The sequence below is a fragment of the Cololabis saira genome, chromosome 10 (assembly GCF_033807715.1).
Source record: "Cololabis saira isolate AMF1-May2022 chromosome 10, fColSai1.1, whole genome shotgun sequence".
Classification (NCBI taxonomy): domain Eukaryota; kingdom Metazoa; phylum Chordata; class Actinopteri; order Beloniformes; family Belonidae; genus Cololabis; species Cololabis saira.
The window spans coordinates 39,204,133-39,228,320 of NC_084596.1; the positions used below are offsets into that span (position 1 = coordinate 39,204,133).

Below are 24,188 nucleotides of genomic sequence, written 5' to 3' on the forward strand. Positions count from 1 at the left end.
GATGCTGATGGTTCAGATGCTGATGTTCCAGATGCTGATGGTTCAGATGCTGATGGTTCAGATGCTGATGGTTCAGATGCTGATGGTTCCAGATGCTGATGGTTCCAGATGCTGATGGTTCCAGATGCTGATGGTTCAGATGCTGATGGTTCAGATGCTGATGGTTCAGATGCTGATGTTCCAGATGCTGATGTTCCAGATGCTGATGTTCTAGATGCTGATGTTCCAGATGCTGATGGTTCAGATGCTGATGGTTCAGATGCTGATGGTTCAGATGCTGATGGTTCAGATGCTGATGGTTCAGATGCTGACTGTTCAGATGCTGACTGTTCAGATGCTGATGGTTCAGATGCTGATGTTCCAGATGCTGATGGTTCAGATGCTGATGTTCCAGATGCTGATGTTCTAGATGCTGATGGTTCAGATGCTGATGGTTCAGATGCTGATGGTTCAGATGCTGATGGTTCCAGATGCTGATGGTTCCAGATGCTGATGGTTCAGATGCTGATGGTTCAGATGCTGATGTTCCAGATGCTGATGTTCCAGATGCTGATATTTGAGCCGCCCGCTTCACAGGTGTGAAGTCCATAATTTGAAGTTGGGTGGAGATAAAGATGGGCAGCTGGATGATTCTGATTTGGTCTGGATCTGCAGAGCCTGAACCCGTTAGTGAATGACCAGGGAGCTGCAAATCAGGGTTAGGTTCACTGATTTGTTAACTCTTTTAACCCTACGCTGTTTGGTGTGTGTGTGTGCGCGTGCATGCGTGTGTGTTATATGTGGAGGTTTTCTGTGACAGGCCTCGCTGTTGTATTATTTCTGCCTTCACACCCCCAAATGGTGCTCCGACAGTAACGTAGCTTCGGTATTTACTGTGTGCCGTCGTAACGTGAACCATAGAAAAATGAAACGAAAGAAAAGAGGGAGGGAAAACAAAAGTTCTCCCTGCACTGAATCGTGGTCCAGTAACCGGCCTGCTCTCCCAGACAGACAGCGGCATGCAGCCGAGGCGGCCGCTCTTACAGGCGCAGCATTAGATCTATTTATACTCCATAATTGAGTGAAGTGACAAGAGAGAAGCGCCTGCGTGTGTTTTGCCTTGTTTTAGAAACCGTGCCTCACATTGGTCTGAACTCCAACATGCGAAAGCCTTTTAAACACAAATCAACGTTGAGTAAAATGCTACTGATTTCATGGCCTCTATATGTTGTATCTTATGTTCTGTTAAAGACGGTTGCATACTTTTTTATGTACGTCCCATCTGTGTTCACTGTTTTCAGGAAGTATTGATCTCAGCCTGTGTAAAGGCCTTCTGGTGTAAGTTAGTAGATAAGAGCATGAGTTGGTCAAACCATGATGTGTTTCTGGAAAGTCCAATTGATGTGTATTTTCACTTTGAACCATTAAAAAAAAAAAAACAGTGTTGTATTGCATGGTTCATTAAAACTGCACCTTCTTATTGTCATTACAATAACTTTTGTTCTCTTAACCTCCTCCCACTTGTTCAGATCGGAGCTCCGGGTCCTGAGACTCAAGTCCTGCGTCAGACCAGGGGCCAGATTCACCAATATGTTCTTAAGAACAATCTTAAGAAATGTCTTAAGATCTAAAATTAAGAAGTTCATAAGAAAGTTATTAAGTGCAATTCCTCAATATTTTCTTAAGAACCGTCTTAAGAACTGTCATTTCTTACGAATTTCTTATTTTTCCTACTTAAGAACTTCTTACAATATGTCATTGCATTGCACGCTCCAACAAACATTTATTTATAGTTTGGGTCTTAACCGTCAGTCACTCACTAAACATGGAGAAGGAGAAAAAGAGATGCAGGAACTTTTCAAAGCAGGAGCTTGAGGTTCTGGTGGATGAGATTACTATTGGGGAAAATGAATAATAATTAACTACCACGCTAACTAACATGCTAACAAACATGCTAACAGGCTCTTTGTGTAATTAATTACAAAGTATATCCTCAAACTATGACCTACTAGTCTAAACTTGTCTAAAATGGTGATATTAGAGTCTTAACTTTTCACAGAAGAAATTTTAAGACAGGTCGAGGTTGTCTTAAAGTTAAGAAAAAAGTCAAGAACAAATTTGAGAACTTTTATTTTAAGAATACCATTTTTTCTTAAGTTGAGAAAATACTTAGAACTTTTTTGGAGAATATGACTTCTTCTCTTTTTTCTTCTTAAGACTGAACTTAAGAAAAAAATGACACTTAAGAAGATTTTTTTTCTGATGCACAATATAAGGACACCCCTTTTAATGCACAACATGGGTCAAAAATGACGCGCATTCATATCCCATGTCATCTCATGCAGGCTGAGTTTTTCTTTCCTGTATCTTTTTAGATCAATGTATTTTAGTATTCAATAATCCACATATTCTTTAGATATCTTGTTTTTGAGTACCATGCATCATTATGTTTCCAGCCTTATTTTTTGAATATAGGCCTACTTCATTTTTGTATTACTATATCAAGTTTACACAGATGGATCAAAAATGACCTGTTTATCCAAGTATGATTTAAAGATAAATGAAGGCATATAATAACAATATTTTTCTTCAAATAACTATTTTAGTTGTGATTTGGACCAAACATTCATAAAAGTAACTTTTGAAACATGTTTATTTCTCACTCTGGAACACACAAATACATCTGACAATAGATAACTAAAAATAAAATGATGCGTTGACCAAAGTAAAATAAAATAGAACTGATAGTGGTCTGTTCCCTGACGCAATGCCCTGGTCCTCTTGTCATCAAATTGTATGAAGTGCCGGATATCTTCATATCTCCTGAGCCCCATAGTGGCCTTGCACATTGGATTTTGTTGCAGATCTAGAAACTGCTCCCGCAAGGCCACAAAATTCAGACTCAAAATCACTTCCAATAGCATCCTCATCTGGTTCTTCATCCAACATTCTCAGAACCATTTCAGCTGTAAATCTGCAAGCAGTACTCTGGATAAAGTAAATCAAAAGCACAATACTTTCAGTAATGTATATAAACTCAATTCAGTTATCTTTGTGTGTCATCAAGTCATCAAATATTTTCTTAGGTAAAGCAACTTACTTACTAGAGGCAGTGCTGAGCAGGTGGTGATTAGCAGATGTTCGCAGTCATTATATTCCTAATTTCAAACATGGTCAAAGGTTCCTACCAGGTGCACATGCAGGTGCATGTGCATGTGTGCAAAGTTGATGTAGGAATACAAAAGTTGTGCTTGTTCACAAAGTAAGAAAAGAAAAATGATGACTAGTGCTGAATAGAAACCTGTTATTTACTGTATACATGGAATAGTGGATGATAAAATACATGTATTTCAAAGGCAGAGCAAAGCAACACTCAGCCATACATGAAATAACACAAAAAATGAATGTGGGTCATTTTTGACCCATGTTGTGCATTAGAAGTGTAGTGATACAAAAAACGTTTTTATTCAAAAAGTAAGACAACAAATAATAAAATAAGGATGTTAACTGATAAAAAACAAGTTAATTGAGGAATACCTGGAAGACCAAAAGATAAAACTAATCTATTACAAAGATAAAGAACATAAAATCTCTGTCGGGTCACTTTTGACCCATGTTGTTCATCAGAGGGTTAAGAATGTTTTGTGAATCCGGCCCCAGGACGGGAATCCTTCCTCTCCCCAGAAATCCCCAGCTGCTCTCCTCAGCGCCTGCATGTTAAAACAAGACGGTGCAACAAAGTGCTCTGTCCCAACCTTTTTTTTTTCTTTTAATTAAAAGTTACTATTCAAAACCCCAAACTGGTACTGGTAAATTTGGCACAGTTTTTACGTTCTATTGTGAATAAAAAAGACTTGCAAATTGTCATAAACCAGAAAGCTTTTTTTTTGCAACTTTCTCTTTTTTGGTGATTTCAAGTTTTTTCCAACAATAAAGAAAGTAAAAATATATAATATAAATAAATAAAAATAAAATAAGAGAACAAACAGGTTGACTTAGGGCATACATTAATAACAATAAAGAACCCCCCCCCAAAAAAAACAGGATTTTACATTTCCCAGTATTTTATATACTGCTCAGTCTGTAATCTTGAGGAGAGGGTCAGTTTTTCCATGTGACGTACATCCGTATATCCTGTCTGCAGCCATTTCCGTGTAATGGCCTGCTCGCAGCCAAGAGCACTTTATAGAGATGGTTGTCCTGGGCCATAAATCCATCTGCGATTTTACCCAGATACAATACAATAAAGGAAATCTCAAGTTTTTGTCTGGAAATTGTCTGTAATTCTTCAGTAAATTCTTGCCAATATGGTTGAATAAGGGGGCACGCCCAGAATGAAAGTGGTCTGCCATTGCCTGTCCACACTGCCTCCAGCATATATCCTGACCCTGGAAACCCTGCCTTTTAAATTTCAGTTTTGGAGTGATAAAGAATCTTATTATGTTCTTCCAGCAGAATTCCCGCCAGGCCCTGGAATTGGGCCTGTCGAGACTTTCCCAAATATCTTTATGAAGGCAGGCAGGGTGGAGAGGTGGAGGGTGGAGAGGTGAGTGGCTGCTCCTCCACCCTGCCACACTCTCCAGTCATCCTCAGATATCTCCAGGCCAGATTCCCCCTCCCATTTCTGCTTAACCTGGAAAGTGGAATAGTTTTTGGAACTTTGTAATCTTCTATAAATTTGTGATATAAGATATTTACTGTCTTTAGCCTTATATGCATCAGTAAAGATATTAATAAAGTTGAATTCAATTTTGTCGCCAGAAAGCAACTTTAAATGTGTTCTGTGTTTTTGTTTTTTTTTAGTTCTTCATGGGTTTTACGACCAAACCACCGCTTTGGTGACTTTTAATATATCTTTTTTTTTCTATTTAATGTTTCTGAGAGCCGTCCAGCGAGCGGTGGTGAGGGCAGCTTTTCCTCGACGATGGCACGTGGCCTGTATATGGGCTGGGCAGCAGCTTGGCTCCCTGTGCGTCGGCCCGCCAAGGCCGCGTGGGGGTGGGAGAGGGGGGACTGCTCGTCTCTGAAAATAGCCCAGAGGGGGGAACACGAGAGTGCGCTTCGGCTGGCGCTGGAAAAACAGGTTGTGTTTGTGCTGGCTCGCAGCGATTGCAACACCGGCTGACTGTTGCTGCCTCTCAGATGTGATCTCACCAATGTGTGATCGGCGGCTGGTGGGAGACGTGTTTATGCTCAGAGCAGCAAGTAGACTCATTTGTGTTGTGAAGCAGGTGAGCCGATCGGTTTCTCTCTGTCTTGTAAGTTCTGATTGAAATCCTTAGAGAAGAGTGTTGGTGTCTGACAGCATGATGACTATGATGTGGAGCTTTGAGATGGTGTACGAGCTTTTCTTGCAGTTTGGACATTAATGCCTCCATCTTCAGTTTTCATTTCTTCAGCTTCAGCCTTGTGAGTCACAATGACAGCAACTGTGTCGTAAATGTGAACAGCCTCCTCTAATTGTTGCTCCTTCGTCTCCATATATAAGCACTGCTGGACCAATGGGAGATTTGAGACAGACGATTGGGGTCATGTCACAGACGATATGCCCCAGTTCCGCAGCTGCGTCTGAGGAGGATTTAAAGGCCCCTGCTGCTGTCCAAGGAGAGAAGATGCACATGAAGAGGGAGATTTCCCTCATCAATGGCATCTGCCTCATTGTGGGGAACATGATAGGCTCTGGGATTTTTGTGTCACCGAAGGGTGTCCTGATGCACAGCGCCTCGTACGGGGTGTCGCTGCTGATCTGGGCCCTGGCGGGCATCTTCTCGGTGTTTGGAGCCCTGTGCTACGCGGAGCTCGGCACCACCATCACCAAATCCGGGGCCAGTTACTCCTACATCCTGGAGTCGTTTGGCGGCTTCCTGGCGTTCATTCGTTTGTGGACGTCCATCCTGCTGATCGAGCCGGCCAGCCAGGCTGTGATCTCACTGACTTTCGCCAACTACCTGCTGGAGCCGTTCTACCCGACCTGTCAGCCTCCCTACGACGGTGTCCGGCTCATTGCTGCAGCCTGCCTCTGTAAGAAACACTCCCCTCACTGAATGCACAGTCAAGAAAGAACAATCATTCTGTCCTTAGATTAGGGTGAATACAGTCTCTGATAGAAAACTGTATGTGTCAATATTTATCAAACAAAAACTGAGCCGATTTGCAGAAGCAGTATGTGAATCAAGAGCTGAAACTTGCTGACTGGGCCGGAGCTTCGGGGGCTGCGTGCTGGCCTGCGGTCCCCACCCCTGGTCATCCCGTTGCTGCTTCCACCTGCCTGCTGTGCTGCTGCCGTCCCTGACCCCCAGTGTGGCCCTCGGCAGGAGGGTCCCCCCTTATGAGCCTGGTCCTGCTCAAGGTTTCTTCCCTCCTAAAGGGGAGTTTTTCTTGCCACTGTTTGGCTTAAGGTTTTTCTCCCACTAGGGGAGTTTTTACCTGCCATTGTTTATGTAATAACTGCTCGGGGGTCATGTTCTGGGTATGGGTCTCTGGAAAGCGTCTAGAGACAACTTTTGTTGTATTAGACGCTATATAAATAAGATTGAATTGAATTGAATTGAATTGAAACAGCAGCTGGATGCTGACAGTCAAATACACGTGATTAACTGATCGTCGGCAAATGTGAGGACCTCTGTAATGATGTTTGGAGCATTCAGGTTTGTGTCGTATCTCAATAGATGATAGATGATGTGACAAGGTGGAGATGTTCAGCCAAAATCCATCCAGCATTTAAAACCAAATTGCTCAACTGTGGAGCCCTGAGGTGGAGGAGGGACGGTTGGGGCTTGTTTTCCAGCCGCAGGAATAACAGTCATTGAGTCGACCTGGATCTGACCCCAAACATACCAGTAAATCTACATCTGAATGGTTGAAGGAGAAACAGGTCCAGGTTTTGGAGCGGTCCAGTTGAAGTCATGGCTTCAGGCTGACCGAAATGCGGTGATTGGACCTTTAGAGAGCTGACCTGAAGCAATGCGGTGAAGGAGGGTCGACCACAAGTCCTCCAGCACGACATGTAAGAGTGGTGGTTTCACAGAAATCTTCCAACTAGAGCACTGAAAGGTGGTTCTAGAGACTGCTGAGTCATGGACTTTGTTTTTCACTTCTGCATTTCGGTTTAGTTTTTTTCTAAATAAATAACGACAGAACAGGTCGTGCTGTTGTTCACCTCAAGGTTGTAACTTCAGCTAGTGAAAACCTTAGAGAAGATTAAGGTGTTTTCTGTTTTTCTGTCCGACAGATACTGTACACCTGGAGAAAATAGAAACCCAAAATGAGTATTAGGGAGTGTAATATTCTGAAATGATGATATATTGTGCTGTTGTGGAAAAATACAAAGAGAAAAGCTTCAGATGACTGATACGCTGATTTGGAAATCAGATTTCAGAAGCAGAAGGAGACATGTAAGTGATCCAGAGTTCCTGCCCCAAATTTAGCCGTCTGACATCAGCTTCCGGGAAATTGGAGCTTTATTATATGGAGGACCAAAACTGCCATCATTAAAAATAAAAGCAGAAATATATATATTTTAGTTTTCACTTTTCCTTATACATGCATTTTTTGTGTTTACATTCCCTCGTCTCCTCTTTTTACTTTACCTTATACATTTATGCCTCATTATGCAAATGAGGAGGGTGGACCTTCTTGGTGCAGCTCCTCTACATACAGACACATAAAAACACTAAGAGAACATTATATATATATATATATATATATATATATATATATATATATATATATATATATATATATATATATATATATATATTATGTTCTCTTAGGGTTTTTATGTGTCTGTATGTTTCTTAATGGTTCTTGAAGTCTGCCTCCGCGGCAGCAGCTATTTAGGTGAGAGAGCAGCGGTGTCATGAGTCATGAGCTGCAGGGTTCTGCCTCTGAATCTGCTCGCCTCGCCTTCCACATAAACTAGGGAGAGAATCAGTCCAGGCGCGTTAGGCCCTGTCCCAATATTCCCACTACCCCTAGTTTTCAGCCCTACCCCTAAATTTTGCGCGTTCCTGTGAGGGTAGTGGTGTCCCAATTCCTCTTTTCACCTAGGGGTAGTGAAGAAAAGTAGTGTAGTGGCTATGAATCTGTCCCTACGGATCGAGGGTTTTCCGATGCTCACTAGCTGATCTAGAGACAGAAAAATTTCCCAGAATGCTTTTCGTCGTCATTTGCGGACTGAATCCAAAAAAAACCAAACATGGCGGACATTTCTTATTTTTTAGTGAATAAAATCAATATTTTGAGTTAGTTTCTGCATAAAAATGCATTTTGATTACATTTCTAGCGAGAAATATATATTTTACTTTCATAATATTCACTCAGTGAATGTACATAATCACTCGCTTGCCCGTTGTTGCGAAGTCTTTGTCAAACCGCGCCAGAATAAAGGCTGATTTATGGTTCCGCGTTACACCAACGCAGAGCCTACGGCGTAGGGTACGCACGCCGTACCCTACGCCGTACCCTACGCCGTACCCTACGCCGTAGGCTCTGCGTCGATTTAACGCGGAACCATAAATCAGCTCCCGAGCCAGCAGGCAGTTCATCTTCATTTATCTTCCTAAATGATTTATTTCATCCAGCGGTAATTCTCCACAGAACTGCAGGTTTCTCCCCTGGGACGACGGCGCAGGTTGACCTGGCGATCACGTCTGTACGTGAGCTGCTGCTGTGCCCCGGACCGAAAACATCGGATCAAATTTCTTAACACTGTTATTTGGATAAACTGAGCCCAGGTTGGGGATCTTAACGGTTACTTTTACGCCTGAAAAAATATCAAAACTTAATAAAGTGACATATTAACAGCGCTACAGCTGAAATTAAAACAGCTTTTGGCTCTCAGCTTCCTGATATGGTGTGACGTATGTGCAAACGTAACTACACAGTCGCTTAAGTACCCAAACTCAAACCACGCAGTGACGTAGCAAGCAAAATTTAGGGGTGATGCTGAAAAGTAGGGGTAGTGGGAGTATTGGGACAGGCCCCTGGGAAGATTTCCAGTGCCCTAAAATCTGTGGCTTCTTTTTTAGGGGTAGTGGTAGTGAGGGAGAGCTAGTGGTAGAAAGTAAGGGGTGTATTGGGATTGGCCCTTTGTCTGTAAATGCAGCAGAACCTGATGAAGGATGACGGCTGCTCTCTCTTCCAGGTATTCTCATCTTCATCAACTGCGCCTACGTGAAATGGGGGACCCTCGTCCAGGACATCTTCACTTACGCCAAACTCATGGCGCTCATCCTCATCATCGGTGTAGGAATCCTGAAGATAGTGTCTGGTAAGTGGGAGGAACGCACGGTGCTGCTCCGACAGCAGGGGTCGGCAACACAAAATTTTGAAAGAGCCATATTGGACCAAAAACACAAAAAACAAATATGTCTGGAGCCGCAAAAAATGAAAAGTCTTGTATAAGCCTTATAATGAAGGCAAATGGCGAAAGGCGAAATGTCAAGAAAAAAGTCTAAATGTCGAGATAAAAGCCAAAATTTCGAGAAAAAAGTCGAAATGTTGAGAAAAAGTCGAAATGTTGAGAAAAAGATCGAAATGTCGAGGAAATAGTCAAAATTTCGAGAAAAAAGTCAAAATGTCGGGAAAAAAGTCGAAATGTCGAGATTAATGTTGACGTACAATGTCGAGAAAAAAGTCGAAATGTCGAGGAAAAAAGTTGAAATGTCGAGATTGTAAAGGAAGAAAAAAAGAGAAAAAAAGCAAAAAAAAGAAGAAAAAAAGAAAAAAAGACAAACATTTTTGAAAAATCTCCAGGGAGCCACTAGGGCGCCGCTAAAGAGCCGCATGCAGCTTTAGAGCCGCGGGTTGCCGACCCCTGTCCTACAGTAACCCCCCCTTCCTGAGCTCTGGCTTGTCTCCGTGCAGGAGACAGCAAGACCTTCGAGGACCCGTTCGAGGGCTCCTCCACGGACCCGGGGGCCCTGGCCCTGGCCCTCTACTCCGCCCTGTTCTCCTACTCCGGCTGGGACACGCTCAACTTCGTCACGGAGGAGATCGTGAACCCCGAGAGGTGATGGGGGCACACGCACTCTCAGACACGCACCATTTCCTCCTGACGCACCCGGGGAAATCCTGCTGTTAATGTTTGATCCTTCAGAGATGACCAGGGACACTTACTCAAGGGGAATAACATCCTCCTCTTCTTCTCTGAAACTTATTAAGAAGACTGAGATCTATTACATAATGAATACGTAGCACACCTCTACTAGTCGTCCTACACTATAATAATTGTCAATATAGAGAGGATGCATTGACGTCACTCTCCCACTGGACCACATCCCCTTATTCGCACTGAGTGGCAAAAACAGCTGCAACTAGTGGAGAAGACGGGATAACAGCCGATTATCGGCTTAAATTAAAGGCAGTTGGACTTGACAGTGACCCGTACAGTTACCAAGAACCAGTGGTCCATGGACATTAATATTTGGTACAGTTACCAAGAACCAGTGGTCCATGGACATTAATATTTGACCACGAATCCAGTTTCCTGATATTTATATGTACTTAATTTCTACGCCGGGGAAATACACGAAGCAAAGCTTGAAGGCATACAAAAGTCTTGGTCCGACTTCAAGGCAGGATTTGTTGTGGAAATTAAAATGATGAGGACACCGAACTTTATGATTTGACCGTTTAACGTTAGCTACCCAAAAATCCAACATTACCTGATTACCTGACAAAATGGGAACCACAAATCCAGGTTTCGGTGCCTGGAATCCAGTTGTTTCTGCAAATTGCAGCGATCCATTTGTCTCTCTTAAGCTTATTTTTCAGCAGTCTGTAAAACAATAACTCTGATTTCTTGCTAAATCTATGAGTACAGTCGATCCCACAACAGCTCTTTCCCATTTTAGATGTTTTCAAGTTGCTCAAACTGAAAGTTTACGCTCAGTCTTTCTGCCACTCAGTCTTTCTGCCACTCAGTCTTTCTGCCACTCAGTCTTTCTGACACTCAGTCTTTCTGACACTCAGTCTTTCTGACACTCAGTCTTTCTGACACTCAGTGGGCGTAACCCGCTGTGAAGTCGCATCTGTGACGCCATGCGCATTCCCTCTATTGGACCAAATGACCCTGTATTTGTAAAAAAGAAAATATACTTTTTATTTATATAGCACTTTACAACTGCCTTTCGGTGTGCCAAAGTGCTTTACAGCAAGTAATAGATAAAAGGAGGATAAATAAGAACATTCAAAAACAATAAAACAATAAAATACATCAAAATCTAATAAGATATAATAAGATAAAATAAAATAAAGTGGCAGCACAGTGGCTTAGTGGTTAGCACTGTTGCCTCACAGCAAGAAGGTTCCCGGTTCGACTCCCAGGCCCGGCAGGGTCTTTCTGTGTGGAGTTTGCATGTTCTCCCCGTGCTTGCGTGGGTTCTCTCCGGGTACTCCGGCTTCCTCCCACAGTCCAAAAACATGCATATTAGGTTAATTGGTGATTCTAGATTGCCCGTAGGTGTGAGCGTGAGTGTGGTTGTGAGCATGGTTTGTGTGTTTATATGTGGCCCTGTGATGGACTGGTTACCTGTCCAGGTGTAACCCCTGCCTCTCACCTGAAATGAGCTGGGATAGGCTCCCGTGACCCCGCAAGGGATAAAGCGGGTATAGATAATGGATGGATGGATGGAAGATTTTCCCGGGGAAAGTCTACGCCAGGGTACTGGAGAGGAGATTACGGCCGATAGTCTAACCTCAGACTCAAGAGGAACAATCCCGGTCGCGGAACACTGGACCAGCTCTACACCCTCCGCAGGGTGCTCGAGGGTTCATGGGAATTTGCCCAACCAGTCTACATGTGTTTTGTGGATTTGGAGAAGGCATTTGACCGTGTCCCTCGTGCCATTCTGTGGGGGGTGCTGAGTGAGTATGGAGTCCGGGGCCCTCTATTAAGGGCTGTCCGGTCTCTATATGATCGGAGCAGGAGTCTGGTTCGCATTGCCGGCAGTAAGTCAGACTTGTTCCCAGTGCATGTTGGACTCCGGCAGGGCTGCCCTTTGTCACCAGTCCTGTTCATAATTTTTATGGACAGGATTTCTAGGCGCAGCCAGGGGCCGGAGGGGATCCGGTTTGGGAACCTCAGGATTTCACCTCTGCTTTTTGCAGATGATGTTGTCCTGTTGCTTCATCAGACCGGGACCTCCAGCATGTGCTGGGGCGGTTTGAGGCCAAGTGCGACGCGGCAGGGATGAGAATCAGCACCTCCAAGACCGAGGCCATGGTTCTCGACCGGAAAAGGGTGGCATGCCTTCTCCGGGTGGGTGGAGAAGTCCTGCCTCAGGTGGAGGAGTTCAAGTATCTCGGGATCTTGTTCACGATGAGGGAACAATGGAGCGTGAGATTGACAGACGGATCGGTGCAGCGTTCGCAGTTATGCGGTCGGTGTACCGGACCGTCGTGGTGAAGAGGGAGCTGAGTCGAAAGGCGAAGCTCTCGATTTACCGGTCAATCTACGCCCCTACCCTCACCTATGGTCATGAACTTTGGGTAGTGACCGAAAGGACAAGATCGCGGATACAAGCGGCCGAGATGAGTTTCCTCTGCAGGGTGGCTGGACGCTCCCTTAGAGATAGGGTGAGGAGTTCGGTCACCCGGGAGGAGCTCGGAGTCGAGCCGCTGCTCCTTCACGTTGAGAGGAGTCAGCTGAGGTGGCTTGGGCATCTGTACCGGATGCCTCCTGGACGCCTCCCTAGGGAGGAGTTCCAGGCATGTCCCTCCTCCCTAGGGAGGTGTTCCAGGCATGTCCCACCAGGAGGAGACCCCGGGGAAGACCCAGGACACGCTGGAGAGACTATGTCTCTCGGCTGGCCTGGGAACACCTCGGACTCCCCCCGGAGGAGCTGGAGGAAGTGTCTGGGGTGAGGGAAGTCTGGGCATCCCTGCTGAGGCTGCTGCCCCCGCGACCCGGTAACAGAAAAGCGGGAGAAGATGAGTGAGTGAGGGATGGAAGATAAAATAAGTTTCATCACACTACTGGGTGTTAAAATCCACCCTGAATGAGGGTTTTTTAGCCTAGATTTGAAGATGCCGAGGTCAGAAATAAGCCGCATCTCGGCGGGGAGCTTCTTCCTGAGCCTCGGGGCGGCAACGGAAAACGTTCGGTCACCCCAGTGTTTACATTTTGACCTCGGGACTTCCAGCTAAAGTTGATTTGTTGACCTACCGGGATTACAGACGGTTAAAAGATCAGATAGATACAAAGGTGTAAGGCCATTAAGAGCTTTAAAAACAGTTTAAAATTAATTCTGTAAAGGACAGGAAGCCAATGAGGTGAGTCAAGGACAGGAGTGGTGTGGATAACATGTTGGTTAAAAGACGGGCAGCCGCATTTTGCACCAGTTAAAGGGATAAGAGACGACTGGGAGACTCCAACATAAAGAGCGTTGCAACAGTCAAACCGTGAGCTAATTAAAGGTATAGTCTGTAATCGTATTCAAAAACATTTATTGTTATACTGGGTGAAACGGTCCTTCCATCCTGAGAGTAGCCAGTGAATAATGTGTTCAGAAAAAGGAAAGAAAAAAATCCAGAGGATTGGCAGGGGGGAAAGAACCAATCAGATGCCTTCATTTTAAGTCCCACCCAGGCCCCCCTCCGTCCCATGCGCGCACTCGTCACGTCTCTCTGCCTCCAGCCCCCGCGTCCGCTTCCCACGGGTCCTCCTCGGCTCAGAGTGTCCCAGTGTAACCCCCCCCCCCCCGCTCCTCCAGACTGACTGGCAACCGCAAGAAGAGAGGTGGCAGGAGTTTCAATAAGGTCACATTTCCTTATTATCAGGATGTGTGTCTGAAAGCAGTGAAATATGTGGTATTTTCACCAAAGATGTCACGGTGACCTCAGGAAATAGTTTCAGCTTATGGAAACACATAGTTACTTTATTTATTTAGTGTTTTCAAGCATCTTCTCCGCTGCTCTCACAGGCAACGCACACATTTAACAGAACAAGAACAGTAGAATAATCACATGAGCTGCTTTCACAACTGAAAGTGTGTCTGTGGACATTGAGCTCCTCGTGCTGGAACTTTATCCTGGTCAGGGAGGATCAATGAGTCACCGTCACACACTGGAGCTCCTGTCCTCGTCTGTGAGTCACTGACCGCTCTGTGGTTGCAGGAATCTGCCGCTGGCCATCGCCATCTCCATGCCCATCGTGACCATCATCTACCTGCTGACCAACGTGGCGTACTACGTGGTCCTGGACATGAACTCGCTGCTGGCCAGTGACGCCGTCGCCGTCGTAAGGAGCCGGAGAGGAAGCCCTCTGCTGCTGAACACAACTCTGCTCAGACACTTTACTGTTACTGACAAAGACATTAGCAGACCATGTGGATGTGTAAGATGAGCTTCTGAGGGATCAGAGCTTACAGGTGTCCAGATGAAGCTTCTGGCGTCGACTTTTTTAGAAATTCCTCCAAATTCCTTCAAATTCAACTTCTTTAATGAGATTATGCACCGTTAAAAGAGAAATATGGAAACCCTTCCAACATTTCTCTCAGGAACATTGTTGTTAAACATTTCAATTAGTTTCTCACACTTTTCTTGACACGGTGGAGATCCTCCACCTGTCCTAGCGTCCCTAGACTCCTGGATTTTATACTGGATCATCATCCCGTGGTTGAAATAGCATTGTTATCTATTCGTTTTGCCTCCTTTCTGCCACTAAAATGCCCACATATCAACTTCTGCTGCAGGCCTGGCGTGTAAAAATCCATTATATTGACAAATTTGATGAAGTTGATCATAAAAAAATAAATAGAAACTAATTAGTTAGGATTGATACTCTGCTTGTTTATTTTGATGTGTTCCTTCTAGGATGCAAATAGGACTCCTGACATGAAAGAAAGGTTGTTTACATGTTAGTTTGTAATAAATATTGGGATTATGACCCCGCAGACGTTTGGAGATACAGTCCTGGGTCCTTTCAAGTGGATCATCCCAGTTTCTGTGGCCATGTCCTGCTACGGAGGACTCAACGCTTCCATCATTTCTGCTTCACGGTAAGAAGACGTGTGAGGAAACTGCAGCCATGTTGCCCCGAGGCTCGAGCACGTCTAACCCCCCCTCGTTCTCTGTGTCGGTGGTGCAGGCTGTTTTTCGTCGGGGCCAGAGAGGGCCACCTCCCCAACAGCCTGAGCCTGATCCATGCGCAGCGCTACACCCCCATCCCTGCCCTGCTGTTCAATGTGAGGAACACCCAACCCACCGAAACACAGATAGATAACAGTTCATCACACAAATGCTGGTGACGCTGAGTTCAGACGCTACACGTGTGCTGCGTGGCTGCAGGGGCTGATGGGATTGATCTTCCTGTGTGTGGAGGACGTGTTCCAGCTCATCAGTTACTTCAGCTTCAGCTACTGGTTCTTCGTCGGTCTTTCCGTGGCCGGCCTCATCTACCTGCGCTACACCGAGCCGGACAGACACAGACCCGTCAAGGTGCGTCTTCCCACTCAGATCCGTCCAGAACTCATTTATTTGAACAAAATATCCTGTATTTACACACTGCCATGGTTCCCGGGGATGTTCCAATCAATACGGTGACATCATCAGGGATTAAAGTTCTCCGTCTCTAGACGTATTTCTGTCAGTTCGAAAATTAGGAAAAAAAAGAAAGAACAATTTGCATTTGCACGTGCGTTATCATGTTAAGCCTGAATTATGGTTCTGCGTTAAATCCACGCAGAAACCTGCAGCGAGGCGCACCGTACGGGGCGCGATGCCACGTACCCTACGCCGTAGGCTCTGCGTTGGTGTAACGCGGAACCATAAATCAGCCTTTAGGCATTAAACTGACGCTGTTGTAAACCAATTAAGCGAGCCAGAGCCTTGGTATTAGCCAATCAGAAACAGAGGAGGGCGCGTTGGATCAAGGGGGTAGTCTGGGGAGCAGTCGCCCCGTCGCCCTCCTCTCCCCGCCGCCAGAGGCGCCAGAGGGTCTTCGTCCAGCGGCGTTAGCGCGTCGTCGGGCGGGGGTTTTTGTGGGGCGGTGTCCGCCGCCCTGTGGAAGGCGGACCGGCGGGGGGGATCGGGTACGGTGGTCGGCGGCGGCGACTCTGGACGAGAGCCGGGCCCTTCTCGCAGATCTCCCCAGCTGCGGCGCCCCCCGGCGGGTCGCCTCTCGGGTTTCCACCTTTCAGAAATAGAAATAAGGAACGCCTGATTTCAGCAGCACAGCCGCCAAAAAAGGGACATCCCCAAAACTTCTAAACGGCATAGAAATGTATTTATTTTATATGAAAAAACTAAATTCTTTGATTTAAAGTGCTTTAATAGCATTGAACTTGCACGACTGTACAGACAGCCAACCATACTAGCAACTGAAATAGCCTATGCTCCTATGCTACTGTACGTCCACATCAGCCCAGATGTAGAATATAGCTACAGGTGAAGGTCGGAAAATTAGAATATGGTGTAAAAGTTAATTTATTTCAATAATTCAATTTAAAAGTTGAAACTATTATATTACATAGTCTCAATACATGCAAAGCAAGACATGTTCAAACTTTATTTGTTATCATTTTGATGGTTGAGTTGTTTATTGATTTCATAAAATATTCATATTTTTTTAGATTTTTTATTACACTGCTACGAAAAAATGGCGGAATCTCCGGCCGGCGGAGTTAGTTGTGGGCGTGAGGCCAACCGATGTAAATCACTCCCATCGTTACATAACGACGGGCGCAGAATCTGAACGGCTCGTAGATCCACATGACACTGGACGGCTCATCCGGGCGGCTGTACAGACACTGCAGAATTTGGTTACTTTCCTCCTTCTCTGAGTTGGCAGGCTGAGGGGAGACCACTTTATATATGTTAAAGCAAGAAAAAACCTGGTTTTCATAATAGGTGCAGTGCATAGATGGCGGGGGAATATGAACTGGTCTGAAAACAAAATTTCAGTCAAAAATATTTTTTTTGCTTTAATTCCTGCATCATCCTGTTATAAATGCCATTCAACTTTTATCTTGGAAGACGCATTTATATCGTCTCAGAGGTGAACACTGCATCGATTTATCCGTCAAACATTGTTGTCTTATGTGCAGGAAAAATGCTGCACTTTCTTTCTTAAAAGACATTTAAATGAACATAAAATCAGGCTTCCAAGCAAATGTTTATCAAGGTGTTGTTTTTGTGGCCTGATCTCTAAAGAGAAACTGTAGGCTTGAACCGCAGTGACAGTTCGGCTTTGCAGAATCAGCGGTTCAGATCCATTTGACTGGAGGTCGAGAGCTGAGCTGACGTGTCTGTCCTGAAGAAAAGAGTCCAAAACTCGAGTCCACCTCTATCTATATATATATATATATATCTATATATATAGATATATATATATATATTTACTTTGTGGTTAGTGCCGTCTCCACGTTCCCAGGGGGGGTGTCGGGTTGTCGTCTGCTCACCAATCAGACGCTTTTTAATGACTACAGCTGACACAAAGCAAAATGTCAAATAAACGTATGAAATATATTAATATAAATATACATGCAGATATATGAAACGTAAAATCTAATACTGAGAAGTGTGTTTATGTATCTAACCCGTTTGTCGTGAGGCTCTTGGCTCGGCTCAGTTACATCCAGAAGACATTGACACCTGTCACATGATGGCAGTAGTTCAGAGGAAAGCAGTCGTATCCGTCCAGCCGTGACGAGCTCCAGCAGCGTTTTTACCAAAGGACAGAGCAGAAGTCCCAGTTCCTAGTCCCAGTTCTGTCAGACATGCAGAGATGTAATTCCTGTAAAGATCAGACTGAACTTGGTGGATATTTAAAGGGGACCTATTATGGCATCTAATACCTATTTTAAACAGGCCTTGAATGTCTTAAAAACAAGCTTTTGATTGTTTTTGCTAAATAAATTAGAAATTCAGCCTCTGAGCCATGTCTTTATCTTCCCATTCTCTAACCTCATTATCTATGCAGGATTCTGAGTGGGCGGGGCTATGATAATGAGGTTCTGTGCTGATTGGCTGCCTGAATGACGCGATACACCGCTACGGAAAAATGGCGGAAGCTCCGGCCGGCGGAGTTACACTGTGTCCTCACTGCATGCGATGCGAGCAAGCATCAGCGACAAAATCAATTCCATCCATGCATTTGCTTTATTTTCTATTGGACTGTCCTAACTGGCCGCAGTGACGCAACGCAGCGCGACGCAACGCAGCGCAACGCAGCGCGACGCGGCGCGGCGCGGCGCGGCGCGACGCAACGCAGCGCGACGCAGCGCGACGCAGCGCGACGCAGCGCGACGCAGCGCGACGCAGCGCGACGCAGCGCGACGCAGCGCGGCGCAGCGCGACGCAGCGCGACGCAGCGCGACGCAGCGCGACGCAGCGCGACGCAGCGCGACGCAGCGCGACGTTTTGTCGGACATTTGCCGGACGCCCTGCTTCTATTTTCTTCCTGTCGCTCGCGTTGAAAGCCGGTTGAAAGCGCTGTAGGAAACAGTCATGATGAGGAACGGCTGATCCAGTTAGTTGAAATGAGAAGTTATCTCTATGATTCCTCCTCATTTCACTACAAAAACCTCAATAAAGTGGCAGCTGCTGGAGGGAGATGGACAGAGAGCGTCCAATGTCACGCAGTGCGACGCGATAGTCGGACGCTCTCATGCAGTTACACGGTTTTATAGTTGTGGGCGTGGTTTGCATTTTGGTTACGTAACAAAAATCAGCAGAATCTGAACGGCTCGTAGATCCACATCACACTGGACGGCTCATCCGGGCGGCTGTACAGACACTGCAGAATTTGGTTGCTTTCCTCCTTCTCTGAGTTGGCAGGCTGAGGGGAGACCACTTTATATATATGTTAAAGAAAGAAAAAACATGTTTTTCATAATAGGTCCCCTTTACGTTCTTCATGCTTTTCCTCCCCAGTTGTGTTGGACTCATTTGTAGTGAACTCGAGTTTATCGGGTTGTACAATCCAAATCTAATTTCTCATCAACACAGTCACGGGGCTGTAAATTAGATGTTGGATGAAGCTAAATGTTAACGTTTCAATTCAATTTTATTTATATAGCGTCTATAAACAACAGAAGTTGTCTCTAGGTGCTTTCCAGAGACCCAGAACATGGGTCAGGAGGAAAACTGACAGGTTTGAATTTGCTCTGACTATGAACAGTTTCCTGTGACTGCAGCTTTGCTGGTAAACGCTCACGCAGGTACGAACTGACTGTATGTGTTCTTTCCTCCACAGCTGACCCTGTTTTTCCCCTACGTCTACTGCATGTGCAGCCTGTTCCTGGTCATCGTGCCTCTGTACGGAGACACCATCAACTCCCTCATCGGCATTGGCATCGCTCTGTCCGGGCTGCCGGTTTATTACGTGGCCATCTACTTGCCTGAGGAGAGGAGGCCCAAATTCATCCGAAAACTCAACGGTAGGTTTAGGCTGCGATGCGCATGAAAGAACATTTCAAAACTGACTGGTTTCCTCTGTGTCTGTTCCCATCCTCTCCTCCGTCCCCTTCTCCTTCTGCAGCCTGGGCCACCAAATACACCCAGATGATGCTCTTCTGCTGCCTGACCGACTTCGACTATGATCCAGAAAACGGTAAAACTCAGTGAGATGCAGGAAAACTCCTTCGTTCATCCGTTGACTTTCTGAAAGCTAAAAACAAACCAAGACCCGGCGTGAACAGACGGACGAGGTTTGGAACATTTTTAAAGATCTCATCTGTCAGGTGAAATGACTCACCGGGGAGCAGCGATCGCACGGGAAACCCCGAACTCTTGCTCTCTCATGTAAATGAATTGACTTCTCTCCTGGGATCCGACACGAGGGATCTGAATAAAACCTTTGAAAGACAGTTCCAGCACACATTTCATTGTTTAGAATTATTTTAGTATGACTTAAAAAGCACATTACTTAACGCTTAATGCTAAAACTCAGTTTTCAGCTTCCGGCGTTTAGCAGGTGCTCATTTTATGTTTCACAGACAACACTTTGTAAAAAAAAAAAAAAAGGAAAGAAAAAAAGATGCAGATTATCATCAGCCGTGCCGTGCCGCACTGTTGTTTCACTGCAAGGAGTATAACAAAAACCTCATCTTCCTATTTGGAAGTTCACAAGTTCATCCTCCAGAATCTTTTACCGCCGTCAGAGCAGTTTTAGAAACGCCAGCTTGCTTCATCTGCAGGACGAGAGCAGAACCCGCCTGCACCGCGCCTGCGTTTCCTGCCAGCACAGGGCAAAGGTCGGACCGCCTAGTTAACCCACCCGTCCTGGTGTTTACAGCCCAGCTGTGGTCGGACGGCGCTTGAATGTCTGAAAACAACGACGTCCTCATTTAGTACAAAACAAACTCTGTATGTTCATATTTTAAAATGAAACTGCTTTTTACTTTGTACACTGAAGTCTTGATAGATATGAGAGCGCCACTTTCAGTCTTTAGTCTTTTTATCGTATGAAAGTGTGAAGTTTAACATCTAATTGTCTTCAGGCGGCACAAGATGTGACTCGTTGATGTCTTGAAAACTGAGAGCCTTTTCTACATTAAGACAAATGTGAATTTTCTTGAGTGAAATCTGTCATGTTTTTTCATCATGCTGTATTACAATTAAACTTTGAATATATATATATATACATATATATACATATATTTGCATGTAAGATGGTGTCATTCATTATTAGCTTTGTGCAATTGTCAACAAAAACATTCAAAGTATGAACACAAAGCACCAACCAGGCTGCATAAATCTTGATGTTTTTACCTGAATCCCCCATTTCTCCTGTACAACACCTACAAACATTGTTGTTGTTAGAACAACTGGCCACAAACATCACAACCCGGGGCTTTGCAAGAAGCAAAACCCAGCCAAAAAAACACTCATCCCCATGTTTCTCCATCCTCGTTTTGAAAGTCACACCTGTCTGATGGCGTATTTGATCCTACTGATGTAGGGACAATCCGTCATTGTACGCCATCTAATCTAATCTGTAGTTGGAAAAAAAAAACTCTTCTGTCCACCTTCTTAAAGAGGGGGAACACCACCTCTGTCTGCCGATCTCAGGCACTGTCCCCAATGTCCACGCAATGTTGCACAGGCGTGTCCACCAAGACAGCCACACAACATCCAGAGCTTTAAGGGATGAGGCTCACCCCTGGTGCCTGGGCACCCAGGAGCTCCTTAACCGGTGACCTCGGCTCCAGAAAAAGGAGAACCCACCTCCAAGCTTGAAGGCTCTGCCTCTTTATAGGAAGGCATGTCGGCATGGCAAGGCATGTTTACATTTCACTCTGCATCAGTATTACAAGATTTACGATAACTAATCTGCATGTTATGGCAATCTATCAACAAAAAATGCCATGTGAGGGAATTTGAAGCCATTTCCAACTCATGCTGGTTCCGAAAGAAGTGGTCCGACAGGGAGCTGCGTTCAACATTTTATTTTGCATGTGCAAAGCTTCAAAAAACAACACCTACCAAAAACCGGGTGCTGAATGAAAGATAAAGTGCAAGCTTGCATATGATCAAAAAAGACAACACATTAAGCTGCTGTATAGAACAAACCATGCAGACCCAGACACACACTTTGTGCACGGTTGAAAAACGGTGTGGCTTCCCAGCTCCTAATTCCCCTGCACCTGATCACCTGTGTCTCCCTTATCTAACCTCTGATTGACAATTACCTCCTATGCCCACAGGTGCGCAGGTGATGTAATGACAACCTCCACACACACACACACACACACACACACACACAGCACAACTCTAAATTGGCTACAACATTTGACTAATATTATGCATTAGCTGCTTTAAGTAACATTCTTCAAGGAACTAAGGCCCTTTGAGATCGTAGTCTGCTGTACAAAACGATGTGTTTAAGTGAATGAATGTGGTCCCATGAAGACATCCTTTGATATTCACCGGCGGGTGAAATGTAAATTCCAGTTTACACTTTATAAAAAAAATTACAAATTTGTACCGATCAAACTGCGTAACACCATAGCAGACCCTCGTCTGTTTTGAAGAAACCTTACATGAACAAATAGGAATCTGTCAGATATGATTTAATCCAACGTAGAGCTGTCCCTTTAATCCCAACAACATGCTGTAACCTGTGCAGTAAAATGCTGTGATCTAAACTATTAAAAGCAGCACTGAGGTCCAGTAGAACCAGTATGCAGTGGTGGACAGTAACGGAGTAAATTTACTTGAGTACTGTACTTAAGTACATATCCAGAGGATTTGTACTTTACTTGAGTATTAGATTTCTTTGGTACTTATTACTCTTACTTGAATACATTTCCAAGACAAATATTTTTACTTTTACTCGAGTAAATTTCTAGGAAGGCTGAAAAGTACTTGTTACTTTCAGGTCTGCTCTTTTTTCTTCTTCCCTAAAATCCTATTGGACACAAGCTGTTTTTGTCAAAGGAGGAGACGTATCACAGTGCACGCTCTCCACTGGGATGTACGTAAAGCGGAAATACGTCAAGCCTCCTCAAAACGATACCGCCAAAGTAGCTTGCGTTTGTCAAGACAGAGCCGCAACAATTAATTTAGAAAAAATATAGTAATTTACTGATGTGGAAAATAATAAATTTACTCTTACCCTTACTCTTACTTTTACTTAAAGTAAATTTAAAAGCATTTACTTTTGGATACTTAAGTACCTTTTAAAAGCAAGTACTTTTCTACTCTTACTCGAGTAATATTTTGACTGAGCTACTTTTACTTGTAACGGAGTAAATTTTGACCAGTAGTATTTGTACTCTTACTCAAGTACTGGGGTGGAGTACTCTGTCCACCTCTGCCAGTATGGACACTAATCCCTTATCTGAGGCCATAAGAAGGTCGTTCGTGACTGGAACCAGTGCTGTCTCTGTGCTATGATGCATTCTGAACCCTGACTGAAAAACTTCAAACAGATCATTTCTATACAAATGATCACGTAACTGGGTTTCAACTACCTTTTCCAGAATTTGAGATACAAATGGAAGGTTGGAAATTGGTTTATAATTAGGTAAAATGGGTCATATGCAGAAGGCCTTTTGCTGAGCCCCTGACACAATCAACTTCTCACATCACTTACCTTCCTAATCTTTTCTTCAGCTCATGCAATTACCCTCCTTCTCCTCTCACAGCCATGGCCACGAAAAGACAACACGTTTTAACATTCTATTCTATATAAACATTTGTTAAGAAGAAAAGGGAAGAGAAAAGAAAACATCAAGAGTGTTCTAGAGGGGTTCTCATAAAGTGGGAAGGATTAGGTTGGTTGATGTTTAACTTTGATTTTCTTGGTGGGCTTCAAAGTAAAACTGACTTTTGTGTTTCTCCTCGTGTTCTTGGCCAGCACTCAGTATTTTGGGGCTGGTTTGTACCTTTGTATAATTGTATAATCTATGTCTATCAGCTGATGTAAAGTCAGAATTTCTTGAAAATGAGTTGGCATTTGGCTCAGTTGGTAACTAATGAGGTGGTTATTACAACCTCAACATTACTTTCAGATTGAATATGGTTACTTTATGCAGCCACTGAACTTCCTTTCAGTCGATGTAATGTTAAAGAAAAATTGGCAGCGAAACAAGTGGGTTCCCCAAGACCAAATGAACACATCAAATACATTTCTATAAAGCATGGGAAACTGTACAATCATCCCCATTTTATGCATGTGGTATGATTGCAAAACTGATTGATTTCTTATTAACTGCAATGGTTCTGTTACTCCACAAGGTGTCTCCATTTGAACTGAAATTTTTGAAAATATAATCTTGCACTCGTAAAAAATGTCTATATGGGATTTATATATACAGGTACATGTCAAATTCATAACCTGCCCACGGACTGATGAGGAATACTGTATGCTTCATTTGAGGGCCCACCTTGCTTAAATTGCGTTGCCTGAAAATTGTGCAGTGGATTGACCCAGACTCATGTTGTATATTGAACGAAAAGCATTCTGGGAATTGTAGTCACTTTTATTTCAACACAACAACAGTAACAATGTGACAGGAGGGAAATAAAAGGCGTAACAAACTAACAAATGACAAAATGAAACAGGTGCCAAGGCTCTGGGATGGCAAATAATCTGAACATTGTATGAATTGAGTTCTGCAGAACATTGTCCATATAGCTTTTCATTCATCTATATCGTTGCACAAAAATAAAGTGGATCTTATTATACAGTTGAAGATAATCAAGATATTTTTTGATCATCAATAACTATATCAAGGTCATCGAGCAGTTTGCTTCACAAA

At 44.3% G+C, this 24,188-nt stretch overlaps 1 protein-coding gene across 1 annotated transcript; it reads left to right on the forward strand.

Moving 5' to 3' along the window:
- Positions 1 to 5,054: 5,054 nt before the first annotated feature.
- On the forward strand, positions 5,055 to 20,540 carry LOC133453034 (Y+L amino acid transporter 2-like). The gene is made up of 10 exons (XM_061732870.1): positions 5,055 to 5,210; positions 5,468 to 6,000; positions 9,125 to 9,250; positions 9,847 to 9,991; positions 14,098 to 14,221; positions 14,878 to 14,981; positions 15,071 to 15,167; positions 15,271 to 15,420; positions 19,178 to 19,361; positions 19,463 to 20,540. The coding sequence occupies exons 2-10, from the start codon at positions 5,481 to 5,483 to the stop codon at positions 19,546 to 19,548; spliced, it is 1,536 nt and encodes a 511-aa protein (XP_061588854.1). The 5' UTR covers positions 5,055 to 5,210; positions 5,468 to 5,480; the 3' UTR covers positions 19,549 to 20,540.
- The last annotated feature ends 3,648 nt before the right edge of the window (positions 20,541 to 24,188 follow it).

Coding starts and splice junctions, on each gene's coding strand:
- LOC133453034 (XM_061732870.1), top strand. CDS start 5,481: ATGGGAGATTTGAGACAGACGATTGGGGTCATGTCACAGACGATATGC. Junction 9,992..14,097: donor GAGATCGTGAACCCCGAGAG/GTGATGGGGGCA, acceptor CTGTGGTTGCAG/GAATCTGCCGCTGGCCATCG. Junction 14,222..14,877: donor CCAGTGACGCCGTCGCCGTC/GTAAGGAGCCGG, acceptor ATGACCCCGCAG/ACGTTTGGAGATACAGTCCT.